Here is a 13,511-nt window from a genome sequence, read left to right as displayed (position 1 = left end):
TAGAGGTTTATAAGATGATCAGGGGAATTGATAGAGTAGATAGTCAGAGACTTTTTCTCTGGGTGCAACAGAGTGTTACAAGGGCACATAAATTTAAGGTGGAGGGTAGAAGGTATAGGGAGGATGTCAGGGGTAGGTTCTTTACCCAGAGAGTGGTGGGGGCATGGAATGCGCTGCCTGTGGGAGTGGCAGAGTCAGAATCATTGGTGACCTTTAAGCGGCAATTGGATAGGTACATGGATGGGTGCTTAAGCTAGGACAAATGTTCGGCACAACGTGGGCCGAAGGGCCTGTTCTGTGCTGTATTGTTCTATGTTCTATCATCATCTTCTGTCTCCTACCTTCAAGCCAATTTTGTATTCAAATGGCTAGCTCTTCCTATATTCCATGCGATCTAAACTTGCTCACCGTCTACCATGCAGAACCTTGTCAAACAACTTACTGACAATATCCACCACACTGTCTTCATCAATCTTCTTCAACACTTCAAAAAACTCAAACGAGTTAGTGAGACTCAATGATGCAAGGCACATTCACTCAATTGCTCATCTTCCCTGATGGCCAAAGCACAATCTATGGAACTGCAAGCCACGATGCTGCAGTTGTCAAATCCTCAGACTAGATGATGGCTATTAGGACAGCACTCCTGTGGTACGTTTGAAGAGAAGGGAAGACCACTTCTCAGTTGCATCATTCAAGGCTACATGGAAACTTCTTTCAACTGCAATACAGGAGGTCAGGATTAGTAATGCGTACGGGAAGGAGTTACATCAGGCTTGAATACAACTCCACAGTAGTACATACCTCCAAACTCCTGTGAGATTGGTGGTGAGGAACTGTCCTCTAAACAAACACAGCAATGTAGAATCAAATGGAGCTCATGCTGCTTGGGATCTTGACTAGGTGTGACACTACCCTCTATGAGGACTTAACCAAGAGCTTAATAGGAAGGGTGACAATTGTTAAACATTGTCTTAAAAAAGACTGTTTTCTTGCTCTGACTATTCTCCCAGGTCTGCTGCTAGTTGAGGAATCATAGCAGAAGTTAATCCAACAATTACTTGTGCAAATTGCAAAGGAATGACTGAAGAAGACAGTAAATCAACTCCATCTGCAAAAACAACAGCAGCTGCCATTGGGATGAGGACAGCCCTTGACTTATAGGCTTAGGTTCTGCTATTTGCAAATGACAGAGCACATGAAGAAAATAACTGAGGATAATCCAAGCCATAATGTCACACCTACGTCATCTTCTGGAAGAGAAGCAGAGGTCAGTCGTGCATGGCAATCCTACCTGGTAGCCTTAATTTCTTCACCAGCAGATCATTTCAGGGAGCTAAACCAGACTTCTGCTGCATCTCACACTCCTCAATATAGAATACATTCGGAATGCCTCTTGATCCTCTTTGGATCAGCCGACCAATTCAACTCTTTCTCCCTTGATGCACAAAGTCAGATAGCTAGGGAATTAGGATTCTCAGCCATCAACAGTTTCCCCACAGGTACATTTGATTATATCCGCAGTCATAAAACTCTAGAATAAGAACTTCTTGCGTATGGAAATGAAGTCCACCCAACTCAAGTTCAAATAATTTGAGACCACAACAGATATCACTGGTGCTACATATCCAGGGAGTTGCCGTGACTCTTACACCTTGGATCACTGATAGGTAGCTGCATGGCCTTGGTTATAAGAGGAAACTAAGTGCTTAAAATACTGTGTTTTGCAGATTCAGATAAATTGTTTGAGTTAGTTATCTGGACAATATTTATCCCATAAACATTATAATAGCTGAGTATCTGACCAGTATCATATTACTGTCTGTTCTAACTCTTATGCAAACTAGCTGGTATATTTCCGACTTTATAATAATGGCTGCACTTCAAATACATTTAAATGACTATAAAGTATTTTGACACATCTAGTGGTCATGAAAGGTGTTTTAGAAATCAAAGTTAAAAATCACACAACACCAGGTTATAGTCCAACAGGTTTAATTGGAAGCACACTAGCTTTCGGAGCGATGCTCCTTCATCAGGTGATTGTCGCTCCGAAAGCTAGTGTGCTTCCAATTAAACCTGTTGGACTATAACCTGGTGTTGTGTGATTTTTAACTTTGTACACCCCAGTCCAACACCGGCATCTCCGAATTTAGAAATCAAGTAATTCTTTTCAGACCTTATTTCTGTTTAGTTATAAAACAAATGATAAAACTAGATAGTTACTGTAGATTATCAAATGTTGAAAATTGTTTGAAAAAGTGAATATTCTTACCGTCAACATTATGTGGATCAAGAGAAAGATCTCGAAAGACTTCAAACACAACAATGGAGGTGCCATCATTCAGCAATGATTCCCCTTCAATTATCAGAGTAAGAGCTTTAGATGCACCTATACAGAATTTACAGGATGTATATTAATAATTTCAAATTTCCTATCACTATTTCAGTTAAACTGTATCGGCATCTATTGCTTAAATATATTAATACAGTGAAATCTTAAGACTAAAATGGCTCTTTAAAGAGTAAGCAAAAATCTAAGGGGACTTTATCCATTAAATGACATTTTGCAAACCTCTCAGCCACTCAATAAGATCACAGCTGATCAGGTTGTAGTTTCTATGTCACTTTCTTGGCCTGTCCCTTACCTTCCCATAACTTGACTCACTTCACCAAACATCTATCTAACTCAATCTTGAATAAATCCAATAACTTACGTACACTGCTTTCTATGGAAGGACATAGGTGGTTATGGACCAATTGCAGGTAAATGGGATTAATGCAGTTTGGTGTTTCTTGGTCAGCATAGACATGGTGAGCCAAAGGGCCTCTTTCAATGCTATATGATTCTATGACATTAACAACACTCTGAATGAGGTACCTATTTGCTTCATGGGGTAACTGGACTTGGCCAACCCCAAACCAACATCAGCTAAAATGGCCAATGTCAGGACAGACTAGTGAAGCATCTCCATGACTGACCAGGAAGGGAAGGGGGACCTCAGTTCAGCCTACAAAAAGTGTTTCCCTAGACTTTGCTTCCTCTTTAAGAGACTGCTACAATTTGGACTGGGCCTTTTGTTGCTCACTTTGTTTGAAACCTATGCCATCCAATGCAACAACCTGTTAAATATAATCAGGAAGGGCTTGGAACTTGGTCACACTTCAGACATTCAATGTCATATTCTTAAACGTTACTGCTGAAGTATTTTCAGGAGTTTAATTTTTTTTTAAAAGAATATTTGACAATCATTTCCTAAGTCTTCCTGCACGAGTAATGATTCTTAGCTGCAAAGCGAAGATAATGCAGATTTTGTTTTTCTAGCTTGTTGCTGTAGGTGGACATACAATGTCCTTAGGATGAAAATTCACATGACCCAATGACAATGAAGGAATGGTGATATATTTCCAAAACGGAGTGGCTTGGAGAGGAACGTGCAGGCAGTCGTATTCTATGTATCTGCTGCCCTTATCTTTCTAGACAGAAGTAGTCACGAGCTTGGATGGTGCTGCCTAAGGATTTTGGTGAATCTTTGCAGTGCATCGCATAGATGGTACACACTGTAGCTACTAAGTGTCAATGGCAGAGCAAGTGGATCCTTGTTGGTGCGGTGCTAATCACCATGGCGGCAGGGTGTCTGATGGTTAGCACTGCTGCTTCACAGCGTCAGGGTCCTAGGTTCGGTTCCACGCTCAGGCAACTAGCTGTATAGAATTTACACATTCTCCTTTGTCTGCATGGGTTTCCTCTTGGTGCTCCGGTTTCCTCCCACAGTCCAAAGATAAGTGGGCGGCATGGTGGCACAGTGGTTAACACTGCTGCCTCACAGCGCCAGAGACCCGGGTTCAATTCCCGCCTCAGGCGACTGACTGTGTAGAGTCTGCACATTCTCCCTGTGTCTGCGTGGGTTTCCTCTGGGGGCTACAGTTTCCTCCCACAATCCAAAAATGTGCAGGTTAGGTGAATTGGCCATGCTAAATTGCCCATAGTGTTAGGTGAAGGGGTAAATGTAGGGGAATGGGTCTGGGTGGGTTGTGCTTCGGCGGGTCTGTGTGGACTTGTTGGGCCGAAGGGCCTGTTTCCACACTGTAAGTAATCTAATCTAATCTAATATGCAAGTTAGATGATGTGGTCATGCTAAATTGCCTATTATGTCCAGAGATGTGTCGGTTAGATGCAGGGTGTCACGGATAGGGTGGGATGCTCTTCAGAGAGTCAGTGTGGATTTAATGGGCCCAATAGCCTGCTTCTACACTGTAGGGATTCTATGATTCTATAATTAAGTGGCTTGTTTGGCCTGGATGGTGTCAAGTTTTTTGAATATTGTTGGAGCTGCACCCAAACAGACAAGTCACACTCCTGACTTGTGCCTTGTAGATGGTAGATGTCAGGACGTTAGTTACTCACCACGGTATTCCTAACCTTTGCTCTTGTAACCACTGCATTTACATAGCAAGTCCACTTGAGATTCTCCTGCTCCTCAGATGCTGCCTGACCTGCGCTTTTCCAGCACCCCACTCTCAACTCTGATCTCCAGCATCTGCAATCCTCACTTTCTCCCACTTGAGTTTTTGGTCAATGGTAACCCACAGGATGCTTGGGGGGAGGGGGAATTCAGTGATGGTAACACCATTGGCGGCAGTTAGATTATCTCTTATTGGAAATCGTCATTGCCTGGCAATTGAGTGGTGCACGAATGTTACTTTCCACTTGTCAGCCCAAGTCTGGACATTTATGATGGCATGAGGGTCATGAATGAAGCAATTAAAGATAGCTGGGCCAAGGGGGCTACCTGGAGGAACTCGTGTAGAAATATCTTGGAGCTGAGATAACAATCACAACCATCTTTCTACGAGTCACATATGACTTCAACCAGCAGAGAGTTTGCCCTCTGATTCCCGTTTTGCTAGAGTTTCTTGATTCTACACTCCATCAAATGTGATCTGGATGTCAGGAGCTGTCACTCTCACCTCACCACTGGAATTCAGTGCTTTTGAAACAAGACTATGATGAGTGGCCCTAGTGGAACCCAAACTGGGTGTCAGTGAGCAGATTACTGCTTAGAAGCTGCTGCTTGATTGCACTGTTGATAAAATCTTCCATCATTTTACAGATAATCAAGAGAAGACTGATAGAGTAGTGATTAGCAGAGTTGGATTTGTCTTGCTTTGTGTGTACAGAACAACCAGGGCAATTTTCTACTTTGGTGGGTAGATGGCAGTATTGCAAATGCACTGGAACATCTTGGCAATAAGTGCTGAAGCATATGTTCTGAGAAGGCCTGAAATGTTAACTCTGCTTTCTCTCCACATATGCTGCCAGACCTCCTGAAATTTTCTAGCAATTTTTGATTTTGTTGAAGCACATGCCTTGAGTACTATTGCTAGAATGTGGTCAGGGCCCACAGCCTTTGCAGTATCCAGTGCCTCCAACCATTTATTAATGTCACAGGAGTAAATTGAATTCGCTGACAACTGCCTTCTATGACATTGGAGGCTACTGGAAGAGGCAGAGATGGATCATCCACTTGGCACTTCTGGCTAGGGAAGCTTCAGCCCTATCTTTTGCACTGACATATTTGGCTCTTTGATCACTGAGGATGGGGATATTTGTACAGCCTCCTCCTCCAATGAGTTGTTCAATTGTCCATCACCATTCACAACTGAATGGGGCATGACTGCTGAGGTTAGATCTGACTTGCTCATTCTGGGATCACTTAGCTCTATCATTTGCTGCTTTTGCTGTTTGGCATGCAAGTAGTCTTGCTTGGTATCAGGTAGACACCTAATTTTTTAAAATGCCTGCAGCTACTCCAAGCATGCCCTCATACACTCTCCACTGAACCAGGGTTGATCACCTGACATGATGATAATGGTTAAGCGAGGGCACTACTGGGACATGAGATTTTAGATTGTGGAGTGCAAGTTTTCTGTTGCTATTGATGGCCCACAGTACCTCACGGATACCCAGTCTTGAATTACGAGATCTATTCGAAGTCTGTCTCATTTAGCACAGATAGTACCATACAACACAGTGGAGAGTGTTCTCAATGTGAAGATGGAACTTTGTCTCCACAAGGACTGTTTGGCAGCCACTGTTATTGACAGACTCATCTGCAACCAGTAGATTGGTAAGGATGTGGTCAGGTCTGTTCGTCCCCTCTTGTTGGTTTCTTCACCATCTGCCATATACCCAGTCTAACAGCTCTGTCATTTTGGACTCAACCAACTCAATCAGTAGTGCTGCTGCTGGTGGACATTAAAATCCCCCACCCAGAGTATATTTTGAACCCTTGCCATCCTTGGTGTTTCTTCCAAATGTTTTCCAACATGGAAAATAAGTTGATGGAAGTTTTAGCATGCAATAGTGAGAGTGGTAGTCCACAAAGTGGTCCACCAATTTCTCCTTTTATGTCAAGTCCAGGGCAAACATCATGAACTGTGCAGGACAGCTTCTGACCCAGCAATTTTAAAATTTAGGCTGATGCCAAGCATGATGCTCTATTCTAGCATATCCTGGCAGTGATGATTTCTTGAGGCTACAGCCACTGGTAGAATTCAGTTAGCATTGGACAAGGAGGGTTAGGAAAGAGCTGGTAGTTAATAAGCAACATTTCCTTGAAGCTGAGCAATTCTCGTTAGCTGCTCAGTTGGACTGCAAAGCTCCATCTGCACAGTTTGAGCCACAATATTGACTGGCAATGTGTTAGTGAAGAATGGCTGCCACCAGACAGAGGCTTCCAGTCACAAAAACATTCTCTGACCATCACCCCTGCTTCTTGCCACAAAGCCAATTTTGAATCAAATTTGCCAAATTGCCCTGGATTCCATGATTTTTTAGCTTCTTAACCAGTCTGCCATACATGACCTTGTCAAAACCTTACTGAAGTCATACATACTGCATCAATTGCAGTACCTTCATCTACACTCCTAGGCACTTCCTCGAAAAATTCAATCAAATTTGTTAGACGTGATCTTTCCCTTAAAGCCATGCTGACTATCTTTGACAATCCTTGTTTCTCCAAGTAGAGATTAATTCTATCCCTTGGAGTTTTTCCAATAGTTTCTCTACCGCAAATCTTAGACTCATGGCCTGTAATTTGCTGGTTTATACTCACGTCCTTCTCGGATAATGCCTTTGGTATCTAGGTTAGTTTCAAGATGCACATTACAGGACTCAGTGAAAGCCTCCTCTGTGAAGCAAGAGGCAGCCACAATGTTGCTCCGCCATGACATTTTGGCACAGATATCCTGAAGATCTACTGTGGACACACTGTTTTGCACAGAGCCTATTTCCCCCCCACCCCCTTCTGCTTCTTTGCTGCTCCTCCTAACTCACCCAACTTAGTGTTTATCAGATTCAACACTAAAACATGTTATTTTTATTTATCCTTAAAGAATAACAATAATGCAGATAAATAAATGATTTGCCAAGCTATCAGGGAAGAGCAGAGATGGGCTGAATTAGATATGTGTTTTTAAGCAGCCAACATATACATAGTTAAACAAATGGCATTCTTCTGAACTGTACAATTTTATACTTTTCCCTTTATAATTTCCCTTTAGAAATTTCTCTTAGGTGCAAACCCAAAGCTTAACTGTAAAGATCCTACATTCTACGTTTTAAATGAGTGTAGAAGAATAATAAAAGTTAGGTCGCATATAGAATATTTCAGTAATTTTATGAGATATTTAAAACTAAAAGATGATTGCATATAGTTCTCATGTCAGACAAATCAACAACCAATAAGAACTCTTACTATACCTAGATTCCGAAGTAGAGCGACGGCTGTAATAGGGTCAGTGCAGCCAAGAATTGACCCAAACATCATGCCAATGTACCAGTCCCAGTTGAATGTGTAAACTTTAACAGCCATAAGAGCAATCATTGCACTACTCAGGATCAAACCAGGACCGGCCAAAATCACCACCTGTTAAAATTCAGCCAGTGGGACATTAAATATTAGAGACTGATTTCAGTATGCAGTATTATTCAGTCTTAAAACATAGTTTTGGCATTCTTATTTAAAATGCAACATGTAAAACTTCCTGGTGGCTCACTGGATTTATCTGGTGAAAAGCTAAACCTAATTTGAGCAATCACATGCTAAATTAACCAGTCTCAATCTGCAAGTATCAGCAACTATAACTTGCTTCAAAATTCTTGTTTGTTTTAATCATCATCCAACAGTCATTGAGAGAACAAACATGCATGACACTCAGGCAATAATAATTGAACTTGGCTTGGTGTTTTATTTATTCTTCCTCTTTATTGATGACTCACTTGTCAAAACTCTCGATGATCAGCTAAGTGTAACTCAAAAACAAAAATGTAACAGATTTCTGTTGAGCCATAATAGCAGAGAGTGAACAAGTTTGGGGCAGGAAGGACATGAATTTAGCTGAGTAAATAGACAAGGCTCTCTCCATTTTAGCCAAGGATATTAACTTCCAACAGTATTGTCTAAACCTGAAGACATTTAACAATGAGAAGGACAGTGCCACAGATGATTGGAAATATAACTAACACCTCCAAATTCTCCTGTAAGCCACACCACACTGAACTGGAACTATATCCATGTGCTATTGTTGCAATGGATCAAAATCTTGGAATTCCTTCCCTAACTGCACAGTGGGTCTATCTACACACACAAAAATATTGACCAGCATCTTCTCAAGGGCAATTTGAGGTTAGCAATAAATTCTGGTTTAGCAACTGAAATCCATATCCTTAGAGAGATTAAGAAAAAGTCTCATCCAATGACACTGCAAATTACATTTATTTTTTAGCACTGTTAGGTACAGAATTTGAACATTTTATCCAATAATAACAGGTTACTTTGTGGCCTGGAAGGGTATCCAAAGTTGATATTCACAAGATTCTGCCGCTTTTCTCTTTCTATTTAGTGGATATCACATGGTTGAGAAATGCTGCAAGGAAGCTTTAAAAACGTGTTGTATTTGAGATCCTGTGCATAGTACACATAACAACTACAGTACAGCAATTGTGCAGGAAGTAGATATTTCAGCTATCAGATTGAGTGGCAATACTTTCCTGGAAGGTGTTAAATGTTGGGAGTGCAGTTGCAGATATGCCTATCCAGGGATGTACCTAATGCCATGTTGATAGTCTGAGAGAAAGCAGGAAATCAACCACTAAATAACTAAGTTGCAAATGGCAATAAATTAGGAGAATCAGTTAAAAATCAAGCAAATGGGAACAGGAAGTCACTAAAGGACACTGATGACCAAGTAGAAAAGTCTATGACAGATAGAGTTCAATGAGAAAATTGGAGATCATGTGTTTTGGGCAACAACTTAAATCAGAATATTTTCTTCATGCATGTGAGCAAATCACTAAGAGAGTTAGTGATAAGGTACAAAAGGTAATCAAAAGTTCCAATGAAGTGTTGGTTTTTTTATCTGAAAGGGATGGGAACGCAAATAAGAAAATTACGCATTTTTAAAACCTTGTACATTAGTGCTGCATTAAGTTTTAAATATCAAGCCTCACTAAAAACACACTGCTGTGCAAGGGGAATAGATTAAATTCAGCAGGACTTAAATGCATAAAAATCACTCCTGGTAATCTTGGAAATTGGAGTGGAAATTTAATCCAGTTGTTCTCAAGTTAGGGTCTGCAAAATAACAAAAGAATGAGCTGGGAAATGCAAGCAGTGTGCAGCTATATAACAACACAGTGTGGGTTGGCCATCTAACCTAGGAGGAATGTGAAATGGAGCAATCAAACAACATGAGTGAATGTGATTATCTATTTTCTTAAAAGCATTATTAAATCATTCCTTACATATATTTATATTCGTTAATTGAATATCAACATTTATTGCCCATCCTTAATTTCAATTCAACTCAGTCAATAAATCTGGACTAAAATTTTAATATCAGTGACGGTGACCACGAAACTACCAGATTGTGCAAAATCCATCTTGTTAGCTACAGTTCTACAGGGAAGAAATCTGTTATCCTTACACTTCTGGTCTATAGATGAGTCCAGACTCTCAGAAATGTAGTTGTCTCTCAATTGCTCTCTTCAATAGCCATTTAGTTATACTCAAAAGATGGTTCCTGGCGTGATGGAACAAAGTGGACTTTGTTGACTAATAGGTCCTTGTTTGGCCCAGGTTAACACCCCAATGAGAAAGCCCTGGCTGATCAATATCAACGGGGATTCTAAATCTATAATATTGTAATTCTGTATCACTGACCTCTGGATCCAGAGCCCTCAATAGCTGGAAGCATTTTAACATTACTATCATTTTAAAAGGGACTGGATGCCCTATGATTTTACAAATTGTCAACACAGGGTTAATCCTCAGAGGAAAATACAACAAAATCAACCAGTATTGGTTCAGACTACAAGACAGCAATCATTCCAAAGAATAAGTTTTTTAAAAAAGTATAAACGGGGATTTTCTCCTTGCAGGTCTGCTCCTAGGCTTGGCCATTAACAGGTCCATGCAGGGGGCTGTGGAAGTGGTCATAACGGCCGACTGCCTGCCTCTCTTCCGCAGTTATGTCAGGGCCCAGGTGACTCTGGAGAAACAGCATGCAGTATCCACCAACACTCTCAAGGTCTTCAGGGAGAGGTGGACACCGCAGGACATGGAATGCTTTGTTTCCTCAGTCAACTTAATTTTGATTTAACCCCTACTCTCCCCTTCACTTTTTCATTCATGCAGGCTTTGCCCTTAAGGAGCAGAGCACTACTTGTTACTGGCCACTCAGGCGTTTTATCTTCCTGGTGGTGGAATACGAATAAAGTTTTCTGCACTCTAAGTTTCTTCACTGTCTACTTTATTCGTGTAAGGTTGCCAACAACTTTCTATCTGCCCTTGCCAGAAGGTGACTCTTGGAACTGTATGCTAAGATGACAAGTGCCTGTTACCTTGAGAACAGTTGAGCTGCTAGATCACAAGGTGAAATCAGTGGGCACAATATTCTCCCTTGAGTCCTTCACAAATGCATGAGTGAATTAGATTACCGCAGACTGTTGACTTCCAGATTAACTGTGAATTGAAAGCAAATTTCTAAGCAGTGTTTAATCTCTGACCAATCCCTAAGAGACCCAATACAATGACACCAATCCCCAGACTTGTGGTGCCTGCAGCCCCAACTAAGCCTGACCTCTGAAAAGCCCAAATTACGTGCAATACATGCCCCAACCCCCTAAGCGTGGCCCATCCTACAAACGGACTTCGAGGACAACTGCACTCCACCGTCCGGATTGATTTTGCAATGCAACCCTAATGGAGCAACAAGTCCCTGATTGTTTCTACTCAACTGGGATTGATCATGGCCCAATTCCCAAAGTGCAATGGCATACACACCTGACTGTGCTGGATCAAGTGCCTGACTGATTGCAGCCATCCCCCCAAATTATGAATGGTTCAGCCTTGAAATGACCATGCTGTAACTTCCAAATAGACTGGAATATATTCTAATCCCACTAAATAGACAACTGTTGACTTTCACGTATTACCATTCTCTTCAACATGTTCTGTGTTTGCTGCTGGCATCTCCATGATGAAACAACACTGACTTGGACAGCAACATGACCATCATCTTTAGGATTTTTACAAGTACACTTTACAGCTTCCTAGCATCAGAAGCTTCCTGCCCCTCCCTCTGTGCAAAACTACGATGTGCAATCCAGAGATTCATGACTCCCCATTTGTGCTAGAGCAACAACTAAAAGGTCAAAGATGCCTATCTTTGTCTGCTTTGTAATAATTACTAAAAGCCACGAAGATGCCTGGCTCCCCATGCCCGCAAATGCTAATTCTAAGTCAACAAGTGCCAAAGGTCCTTGTTCACAAATGTTATCTCCATGCATAATCCAAGATGGAGGGCAGGAAAACATTGTGGCTGTAAGAGCTGCTCCTTTTTTGAGGCATTTTAGTTTTGGAGGGGATTTCCTTGAATTCCAGGAGCAGTAATTATTGTTTTATATACTGTTGCATTCTTTTGGAACTTTGGGGACAAAAGATCAAAACAATGGACCTTTAAAATGGAGGAAGACACATACAAACACAGTGACCCCATGGTCAGAGAAAAAAAACCTATACTGCTGTCTGACACAGCTGAGAATCTGCACATTTATTGACTTTGCTGTTTGAATTCAAGTATCTCTGGACATCGCCGTGCGTCAAAGAAAATTTTAAGAAAACGAAATTCACAGCTGACCTTGGAGGAACCAAAGTGAGAGAGCTCACACCACACAGAAACAGATTAGATTAGATTAGATTAGATTACTTACAGTGTGGAAACAGGCCCTTCGGCCCAACATGTCCACACCGCCCCGCCGAAGCACAACCCACCCATACCCCTACATTTACCCCTTATTACCTAACACTAAGGGCAATTTAGCATGACCAATTCACCTAACCTGCACATCTTTGGACTGTGGGAGGAAACCGGAGCACCCGGAGGAAACCCACGCAGACACGGGGAGAACGTGCAAACTCCACACAGTCAGTCGCCTGAGTCGGGAATTGAACCCGGGTCTCTGGCACTGTGAGGCAGCAGTGCTAACCACTGTGACACCGTGCCGCCTTAAAAAAGATCAAGGGCATAGTTTAAGTGTAGCCTTGCTGTAAATCTACAGTAGTGAGTAGAGTGGGTTCTTTCTTGATTATATGTTTTATTGAAACCTGTCTCTTGATTAAAATTTTAAAAATATAAGCCATAAGTATTAAGTTAGCCTGAAGCAGTGTTTTTTTTAAAGCAATTAAACACTGCTATTTTCTGGGGCTGTCAATGTGAAGGAGCAAAGATGGCCTTCAGTAGAGTGATGTGCTCTTCCTGTCGGAGGTAGAAGTTTAGGGAGAGTTTCCATGTTACTGATGATTATGTCTGCAGAAAGTGTGTTTGGTTGTCAATCCTATCAAATCGCATGGATCAGTTGGAGCAGCAGTTCGAGGCAATAAGGTGATTACAGGGGGTGTGATGGGTGTTAGTTATAGGCATGGAGAAAAGCTGCAGATATTCAGATAGATGAGTTAACTCAGGAAAGGTAGAAGGGGTAGTCGGCAGTGCAGGAGTCTCCTGTCTCAAACAAGAAAGCAGTTTTGGAAAATGTAGGGAGTGATGGTCTCTCAGGGGAATGTAGCATGAACAGCCAAGTTTCTGGTATGGAGAATGGCTGTAATGTAAATGTACTTTGGGTTCCAAACAATCAATTGTGATAGAGGACTCTCTAGTCAGAGGTACAGACAGACATTTGCCCGTAAAGGGACAGCTGGAAAATAGGAAACTAGAGACAGTACCATTTATATCTGTGTATAGGTCGAAGTCAAACCATTATTTTTGGCCAAAAAAATGTTTTCCATATATCTTGTGTATAAGTCAAACCTACTATATCGCATTAAAAAAATCAAGAGGGGCATGGATAGGGTAAACAGACAAGGTCTTTTCCCTGGGGTGGGGGAGTCCAGAACTCGAAGGCATAGGTTTAGGTGAGAGGGTAAAAATTTAAAAGGGACCTAAGGGGT

The 13,511-nt window shown here is 41.6% G+C and overlaps 1 protein-coding gene across 1 annotated transcript in view; it reads right to left on the bottom strand.

Moving 5' to 3' along the window:
- LOC122558097 (sodium/hydrogen exchanger 10-like) overlaps positions 1 to 13,511 on the bottom strand; it is a 373,845-nt gene that overhangs the window by 336,451 nt on the left and 23,883 nt on the right. The window contains exons 4-5 of the mRNA XM_043706417.1: positions 7,766 to 7,931; positions 2,276 to 2,392 (exon numbers count right to left, since the gene is read on the bottom strand). Coding sequence (XP_043562352.1) covers positions 2,276 to 2,392; positions 7,766 to 7,931 — 283 coding nt within the window. The remainder of the gene's footprint in view (positions 1 to 2,275; positions 2,393 to 7,765; positions 7,932 to 13,511) is intronic.

This window comes from Chiloscyllium plagiosum, chromosome 16, assembly GCF_004010195.1.
Source record: "Chiloscyllium plagiosum isolate BGI_BamShark_2017 chromosome 16, ASM401019v2, whole genome shotgun sequence".
Classification (NCBI taxonomy): Eukaryota; Metazoa; Chordata; class Chondrichthyes; order Orectolobiformes; family Hemiscylliidae; genus Chiloscyllium; species Chiloscyllium plagiosum.
Note: the sequence above shows the minus strand (reverse complement) of the source record. Positions and strands in the feature narration are given on the sequence as shown.